Below are 10000 nucleotides of genomic sequence, written 5' to 3' on the forward strand. Positions count from 1 at the left end.
TTCTTTCATTGTGATCACTGTAACCGAGGTGTCCCGTAAATCCGGAACCATAGGCCACAGTACCTGCCTTAATACATGCATTCTTAATGTGTCCTATATATGCTGTCTGTGTATATTGTACGTGTCATGTGTCCATACTAGTGGAGGACACTGTATGTTATACTGTCTGTGTATATTGTATGTGTCATGTGTCCATACTAGTGGTGGACACTGTATGTTATACTGTATATATTGTATGTGTCATGTGTCCATACTAGTGGTGGACACTGTATGTTATACTGTGTATATTGCATGTGTCATGTGTCCATACTAGTGGAGGACACTGTATGTTATACTGTCTGTGTATATTGTATGTGTCATGTGTCCATACTAGTGGAGGACACTGTATGTTATACTGTGTATATTGTATGTGTCATGTGTCCATACTAGTGGTGGACACTGTATGTTATACTGTCTGTGTATATTGTATGTGTCATGTGTCCATACTAGTGGAGGACACTGTATGTTATACTGTGTATATTGTATGTGTCATGTGTCCATACTAGTGGTGGACACTGTATGTTATACTGTCTGTGTATATTGTATGTGTCATGTGTCCATACTAGTGGAGGACACTGTATGTTATACTGTGTATATTGTATGTGTCATGTATCCATACTAGTGGTGGACACTGTATGTTATACTGTCTGTTTATATTGCATGTGTCATGTGTCCATACTAGCGGAGGACGCTATGTTATACTGTGTATATTGTAGTTTCATGTGTCCATATTAATGGTAGATACTGTATGTCACACTGTCTGTGTATACTGTATGTGTCATGGTCACAAACGTGTGGTGGGAGACAAAGACGCTACTGTGACACACAGTAGATGTCTTAGCTACTGACTTAACCTGGGACACAGACTGCTGTGGCAAACTCTAGGGTGACAGCCAGCCACGTTTCACTACCAGCCTTGGTTACCTGCAGTCTACCTGGAGGGTAACTGGTGTATACCTGGAGGGTGTTTCCAGGTGTCAACGCCCCCCCTCCGTGGCCTTGTATATGACCAGATCTCGTCAGGTTTCAAAAGTCATGTCACTTAGCCAGTCAGGTCTCACAAGTCTTTAGCCTGGTGGCTAAAGCTCCCGCTTCACACACGGAGGGCCCGGGTTCGATTCCCGGCGGGTGGAAACATTTCGACACGTTTCCTTACACCTGTTGTCCTGTTCACCTAGCAGCAAATAGGTACCTGGGTGTTAGTCGACTGGTGTGGGTCGCATCCTGGGGGACAAGATTAAGGACCCCAATGGAAATAAGTTAGACAGTCCTCGATGACGCACTGACTTTCTTGGGTTATCCTGGGTGGCTAACCCTCCGGGGTTAAAAATCCGAACGAAATCTTATCTTATCTTATCTTATCTTCTGTAATTCACTTAGTGGTGCGGTGTACAACTTTATCCCCCCACAGGTTGACCTGTGATGACCTTTTTCCCCCCATAGCTTGAAATGTGATGACCTGTATTCCTCCCACAGCTTGACCTCGTCCATCAATGACCTGACCAGTGAGGCGGTGGTTCTGGAGTCTGCCATCAAGAATAATGACACTTACCAGGTCAAGCGACTATTGGAACTACACCACGACAAGTTTCAGGTCAGTGCAGGTCACCAGTTATAGGTCAGTACAGGTCACTAATTATAGGTCAGTATATTATTATTATTATTATTATTATTATTATTATTATTATTATTATTATTATTATTATTATTATTATTATTATTATATGTATAAGGGTAAGATTTACAAGTGTTTTATTTTTAAGAACTAAGGGTAATGTCCTAGGAGGAGAGGTTAAGGAAACTCAACCTGACCACACGGGAGGACAGGAAGGATAGGGGGGATATGATAACGACATATAAAATGCTCAGAGGATTTGACAAGGTGGACAGAAACAGGATGTTCCAGAGATGTGACAGCAACAAGGGGTCACAGCAACAAGGGGACACAACAACAAGGGGTCACAGCAACAAGGGGACACAGCAACAAGGGGACACAGCAACAAGGGGTCACAGCAACAAAGGGACACAGCAACAAGGGGACACAGCAACAAGGGGACACAGCAACAAGGGGTCACAGTAACAAGGGGTCACAGCAACAAAAGGACACATCAACAAGAGGTCACAGCAACAAGGGGACACAGCAACAAGCAAGGGGACACCAACAAGGGGACACAGCAACAAGGGGACACAGCAACAAGGGGACACAGCAACAAGGGGACACAGCAACAAGGGGTCACAGCAACAAAGGGACACAGCAACAAGGGGACACAGCAACAAGGGGACACAGCAGCAAGGGGACACAGCAACAAGGGGACACAACAACAAGGGGACACAGCAACAAGGGGACACAGCAACAAGGGGACACAGCAACAAGGGGACACAGCAACAAGGGGACACAGCAACAAGGGGTCACAGCAACAAGGGGACACAGCAACAAGGGGACACAGCAAAAGAGTGTCACAGCAACAAGGTCACAGCAACAAGGGGACACAGCAACAAGGGGACACAGCAACAAGAGGTCACGGCAGCAAGGGGTCACAGCAACAAGGGGACACAGCAACAAGGGGACACAACGACAAGGGGACACAGCAACAAGGGGTCACAGCAACAAAGGGAAACAGCAACAAGGGGACACAGCAACAAGGGGACACAGCAACAAGGGGTTACAGTAACAAGGGGTCACAGCAACAAAAGGACACATCAACAAGAGGTCACAGCAACAAGGGGACACAGCAACAAGCAAGGGGACACCAACAAGGGGACACAGCAAAAAGGTGACACAGCAACAAGGGGACACAGCAACAAGGGGACACAGCAACAAGGGGTCACAGCAACAAAGGGACACAACAACAAGGGGACACAGTAACAAGGGGACACAACAACAAGGGGACACAGCAACAAGGGGACACAGCAACAAAGGGACACAGCAACAAGGGGACACAGCAACAAGGGGACACAACAACAAGGGGTCACAGCAACAAAGGGACACAGCAACAAGGGGACACAGCAACAAGCAAGGGGACACCAACAAAGGGACACAGCAACAAGGGGACACAGCAACAAGGGGGCACAGCAACAACGGGACACAGCAACAAGGGGACACAGCAACAAGGGGACACAGCAACAAGGGGTCACAGCAACAAAGGGACACAGCAACAAAGGGACACAGCAACAAGGGGACACAGCAACAAGGGAACACAGCAACAAGGGGACACAACAACAAGGGGACACAGCAACAAGGGGACACAGCAACAAGGGGGCACAGCAACAAGGGGACACAACAACAAGGGGACACAGCAACAAGGGGACACAGCAACAAGGGGACACAGCAACAAGGGAACACAGCAACAAGGGGACACAACAACAAGGGGACACAACAACAAGGAGACACAGCAACAAGGGGACACAGCAACAAGGGGTCACAGCAACAAGGGGACACAGCAACAAGGGGACACAGCAACAAGGGGACACAACAACAAGGAGACACAGCAACAAGGGGACACAGCAACAAGGGGTCACAGCAACAAGGGGACACAGCAACAAGGGGACACAGCAACAAGGGGACACAACAACAAGGAGACACAACAACAAGGGGACACAACAACAAGGGGACACAACAACAAGGGGACACAGCAACAAGGGGACACAACAACAAGGGGACACAACAACAAGGGGACACAGCAACAAGGGGTCACAGCAACAAAGGGACACAGCAACAAGGGGACACAGCAACAAGGGGACACAGCAACAAGGGGTCACAGTAACAAGGGGTCACAGCAACAAAAGGACACATCAACAAGAGGTCACAGCAACAAGGGGACACAGCAACAAGCAAGGGGACACCAACAAGGGGACACAGCAACAAGGGGACACAGCAACAAGGGGACACAGCAACAAGGGGACACAGCAACAAGGGGTCACAGCAACAAAGGGACACAGCAACAAGGGGACACAGCAACAAGGGGACACAGCAGCAAGGGGACACAGCAACAAGGGGACACAACAACAAGGGGACACAGCAACAAGGGGACACAGCAACAAGGGGACACAGCAACAAGGGGACACAGCAACAAGGGGACACAGCAACAAGGGGTCACAGCAACAAGGGGACACAGCAACAAGGGGACACAGCAAAAGAGTGTCACAGCAACAAGGTCACAGCAACAAGGGGACACAGCAACAAGGGGACACAGCAACAAGAGGTCACGGCAGCAAGGGGTCACAGCAACAAGGGGACACAGCAACAAGGGGACACAACGACAAGGGGACACAGCAACAAGGGGTCACAGCAACAAAGGGAAACAGCAACAAGGGGACACAGCAACAAGGGGACACAGCAACAAGGGGTTACAGTAACAAGGGGTCACAGCAACAAAAGGACACATCAACAAGAGGTCACAGCAACAAGGGGACACAGCAACAAGCAAGGGGACACCAACAAGGGGACACAGCAAAAAGGTGACACAGCAACAAGGGGACACAGCAACAAGGGGACACAGCAACAAGGGGTCACAGCAACAAAGGGACACAACAACAAGGGGACACAGTAACAAGGGGACACAACAACAAGGGGACACAGCAACAAGGGGACACAGCAACAAAGGGACACAGCAACAAGGGGACACAGCAACAAGGGGACACAACAACAAGGGGTCACAGCAACAAAGGGACACAGCAACAAGGGGACACAGCAACAAGCAAGGGGACACCAACAAAGGGACACAGCAACAAGGGGACACAGCAACAAGGGGGCACAGCAACAAAGGGACACAGCAACAAGGGGACACAGCAACAAGGGGACACAGCAACAAGGGGTCACAGCAACAAAGGGACACAGCAACAAAGGGACACAGCAACAAGGGGACACAGCAACAAGGGAACACAGCAACAAGGGGACACAACAACAAGGGGACACAGCAACAAGGGGACACAGCAACAAGGGGGCACAGCAACAAGGGGACACAACAACAAGGGGACACAGCAACAAGGGGACACAGCAACAAGGGGACACAGCAACAAGGGAACACAGCAACAAGGGGACACAACAACAAGGGGACACAACAACAAGGAGACACAGCAACAAGGGGACACAGCAACAAGGGGTCACAGCAACAAGGGGACACAGCAACAAGGGGACACAGCAACAAGGGGACACAACAACAAGGAGACACAGCAACAAGGGGACACAGCAACAAGGGGTCACAGCAACAAGGGGACACAGCAACAAGGGGACACAGCAACAAGGGGACACAACAACAAGGAGACACAACAACAAGGGGACACAACAACAAGGGGACACAACAACAAGGGGACACAGCAACAAGGGGACACAACAACAAGGGGACACAACAACAAGGGGACACAACAACAAGGGGACATAGCAACAAGAGGACTCAGCAACAAGGGGACACAGCAACAAGGGTACACAACAACAATGGGACACAACAACAAGGGGACACAACAACAAGGGGACACAGCAAGGGGACACAACAACAAGGGGACACAACAACAAGGGGACACAACAACAAGGGGACACAACAACAAGGGGACACAGCAAGGGGACACAACAACAAGGGGACACAACAACAAGGGGACACAACAACAAGGGGACACAACAACAAGGGGACACAACAACAAGGGGACACAACAACAAGGGGACACAACAACAAGGGGACACAACAAGAAGGGGACACAACAACAAGGGGACACAGCAACAAGGGGACACAACAACAAGGGGACACAACAACAAGGGGACACAACAACAAGGGGACACAACAACAAGGGGACACAACAACAAGGGGACACAACAACAAAGGGACACAACAACAAAGGGACACAACAACAAGGGGACACAACAACAAAGGGACACAACAACAAGGGGACACAACAACAAGGGGACACAACAACAAGGGGACACAACAACAAGGGGACACAACAACAAGGGGACACAACAACAAGGGGACACAACAACAAGGGGACACAACAACAAAGGGACACAACAACAAGGGGACACAACAACAAGGGGACACAGCAACAAGGGGACACAACAACAAGGGGACACAACAACAAGGGGACACAACAACAAGGGGAAACAACAACAAGGGGACACAACAAGGGGACACAGCAACAAGGGGACACAGCAACAAGGGGTCACAGCAACAAGGGGACACAACAACAAGGGGACAAAGTAAGAAGGGGACACAGCAAGAAGGGGGACACAGTAAGAAGGAGACAAAGCAAGAAGGGGGAACAGCAAGAAGGGGACTCAACAAGAAGAGGACACAGCAAGAAGGGGACACAGCAACAAGGGAACACAGCAACAAGGGGACACAGCAACAAGGGAACACAGCAACAAGGGGACACAGCAACAAGGGGACACAGCAACAAGGGGTCACAGCAACAAGGGGACACAGCAACAAGGGGACACAACAACAAGGGGACACAAAAACAAGGGGACACAACAACAAGGGGACACAGCAACAAGGGGACACAACAACAAGGGGACACAACAACAAGGGGACACAACAACAAGGGGACACAACAACAAGGGGACACAACAACAAAGGGACACAACAACAAGGGGACACAACAACAAGGGGACACAGCAACAAGGGGTCACAGCAACAAGGGGACACAGCAACAAGGGGACACAACAACAAGGGGACACAACAACAAGGGGACACAGCAACAAGGGGACACAGCAACAAGGGGACACAACAACAAGGGGACACAACAACAAGGGGACACAGCAACAAGGGGACACAACAACAAGGGGACACAAAAACAAGGGGACACAGCAACAAGGGGACACAGCAACAAGGGGACACAACAACAAGGGGACACAACAACAAGGGGACACAACAACAAAGGGACACAACAACAAGGGGACACAACAACAAGGGGACACAACAACAAGGGGACACAACAAAAAGGGGACACAACAACAAGGGGACACAACAACAAGGGGACACAACAACAAAGGGACACAACAACAAGGGGACACAACAACAAGGGGACACAACAACAAGGGGACACAACAAGGGGACACAGCAACAAGGGGACACAACAACAAGGGGACACAACAACAAGGGGACACAACAACAAAGGGACACAACAACAAGGGGACACAACAACAAGGGGACACAACAACAAGGGGACACAACAAGGGGACACAGCAACAAGGGGACACAACAACAAGGGGACACAACAAGGGGACACAACAACAAAGGGACACAACAACAAGGGGACACAACAACAAGGGGACACAACAAGGGGACACAACAACAAAGGGACACAACAACAAGGGGACACAACAACAAGGGGACACAACAACAAGGGGACACAACAACAAGGGGACACAACAAGGGGACACAACAACAAAGGGACACAACAACAAGGGGACACAACAACAAGGGGACACAACAACAAAGGGACACAACAACAAGGGGACACAACAACAAGGGGACACAACAACAAGGGGACACAACAAGGGGACACAACAACAAGGGGACACAACAACAAGGGGACACAACAAGGGGACACAGCTGGAAGTTGAAGACTCAGATGAGTCACAGGGATGTTAGGAAGTATTTCTTCAGTCATAGAGTTGTCAGCAAGTGGAACAATCTGGAGAGTGATGTAGTGGAGGCAGGATCCATACATAGCTTCAAGAAGAGGTATAATAATGCTCATGGAGCAGAGAGAGAGTGGACCAAGTAGCGACCAGTGAAGAGGCGGGGCCAGGAGCTGTGAATCGACCTCTGCAATCACAATTAGGTTAATACACACACACATTTGTGAAACAAGAGTTTCCAAATACAACAGAAATAAATTACAAATACAATATCCACACAGCTGAAGAATACATCAAACGATATACATAGAAGTGGGCAAAAAAAAAAAAAAACTTGATGATGCAAGAGGCAATCAGCTGTTTTGTGAGTGTCATCAGCTGATCTGATGGACGACACGTGGCCTCTCACTCTCCTCCAGCGCACCTGCTGAAGAGGACCCCAGAAGAAGGTCCAAATATATACATCAATTGATCTTGGTTATTACTGAGCATTGACTAGTGTATATATATATATATATATATATATATATATATATATATATATATATATATATATATATATATATATATATATATATATATATATATATATTATATATATATATATAACCACGGGGGAGTTGAATGATAGCTCTAGGCCTTTCACATTGCAGTAAACACATCATCAAGAGCTTACAAAAACGTTCCCCTGGACGAATCTACTTGGACTTCCTACTTATTTTGCAACTCCACCAACTCCTGATGTGTTGATTGCAACACGAAATGCCTAGAGCTATCATTCAACTTCTGTGTGTGTGTGTGTGTGTGTGTGTGTGTGTGTGTGTGTGTGTGTGTGTGTGTGTGTGTGTGTGTGTGTGTGTGTGTGTGTGTGTGTGTGTGTGTGTGTGTGTGTGTGTGTGTGTGTGTGTGTGTGTGTGTGTGTGTGTGTGTGTGTGTGTGTGTGTGTGTGTGTATCAGTGTCGTGATGAGTTCCTTAATACATGCACAAGTTGTGGAGGCAGCTGGTATCTCTGACCAGCTGAATTCAGATGGCTTACTGCCCACATGTTGAGCACAAGACATGTTGCAGAAACAACTTTTATTGGCAGCGTGAAAGTCTTGCAACACGTGACTTGCTTTTCCTTCCATTTGTCTGCAGTATGTAACTTGACTGTTGAATTCTTCAAGCAGAAGCTTGGTCAAAATACAAGCAGAAGCTTGGTTAAAATACAAGCAGAAGCTGGTTAAAATACAGGCAGAAGCTTGGTCAAAATACAGGCAGAAGCTTGGTCAAAATACAAGCAGAAGTTTGGTTAAAATACAGGAAGAAGCTTGGTTAAAATACAAGCAGAAGCTTGGTCAAAATACAGGAAAAAGCTTGGTCAAAATACAAGCAGAAGCTTGGTCAAAATACAGGAAAAAGCTTGGTCAAAATACAAGCAGAAGCTTGGTTAAAATACAGGCAGAAGCTTGGTTAAAATACAGGCAGAAGCTTGATCAAAATACAGGCAGAAGCTTGGTTAAAATACAGGCAGAAGCTTGGTCAAAATACAGGCAGAAGCTTGGTCAAAATACAGGCAGAAGCTTGGTCAAAATACAGGCAGAAGCTTGGTTAAAATACAGGCAGAAGCTTGGTTAAAATACAGGCAGAAGCTTGGTCAAAATACAGGCAGAAGCTTGGTCAAAATACAGGCGGAAGCTTGGTTAAAATACAGGCAGAAGCTTGGTTAAAATACAAGCAGAAGCTTGGTTAAAATACAGTCAGAAGCTTGGTCAAAATACAGGCAGAAGCTTGGTTAAAATACAGTCAGAAGCTTGGTCAAAATACAGGCAGAAGCTTGGTTAAAATACAGGCAGAAGCTTGGTTAAAATACAGGCAGAAGCTTGGTCAAAATACAGGCAGAAGCTTGGTCAAAATACAGGCAGAAGCTTGGTTAAAATACAGTCAGAAGCTTGGTTAAAATACAAGCAGAAGCTTGGTTAAAATACAGGCAGAAGCTTGGTTAAAATACAAGCAGAAGCTTGGTCAAAATACAGGCAGAAGCTTGGTTAAAATACAGTCAGAAGCTTGGTTAAAATACAAGCAGAAGCTTGGTCAAAATACAGGCAGAAGCTTGGCTAAAATACAGGCAGAAGCGTGGTTAAAATACAGGCAGAAGCTTGGTGAAAATACAGGCAGAAGCTTGGTTAAAATACAAGCAGAAGCTTGGTTAAAATACAAGCAGAAGCTTGGTCAAAATACAGGCAGAAGCTTGGTCAAAATACAGGCAGAAGCTTGGTCAAAATACAGGCAGAAGCTTGGTTAAAATACAGGCAGAAGCTTGGTTAAAATACAGGCAGAAGCTTGGTTAAAATACAGGCAGAAGCTTGGTCAAAATACAGGCAGAAGCTTGGTTAAAATACAAGCAG

At 47.4% G+C, this 10000-nt stretch overlaps 1 protein-coding gene across 1 annotated transcript in view; it reads left to right on the forward strand.

The window, feature by feature from the left end:
• The window catches only part of LOC138855302 (GATA zinc finger domain-containing protein 14-like), a gene marked incomplete at its 3' end in the record, with an annotated part of 13320 nt that overhangs the window by 673 nt on the left and 2647 nt on the right, over positions 1 to 10000 (forward strand). Inside the window, 2 exon segments of the mRNA XM_070104021.1 lie at positions 1516 to 1633; positions 9583 to 9892. Coding sequence (XP_069960122.1) covers positions 1516 to 1633; positions 9583 to 9892 — 428 coding nt within the window.

The sequence above is a fragment of the Cherax quadricarinatus genome, chromosome 88 (genome assembly GCF_038502225.1).
Source record: "Cherax quadricarinatus isolate ZL_2023a chromosome 88, ASM3850222v1, whole genome shotgun sequence".
Classification (NCBI taxonomy): Eukaryota; Metazoa; Arthropoda; class Malacostraca; order Decapoda; family Parastacidae; genus Cherax; species Cherax quadricarinatus.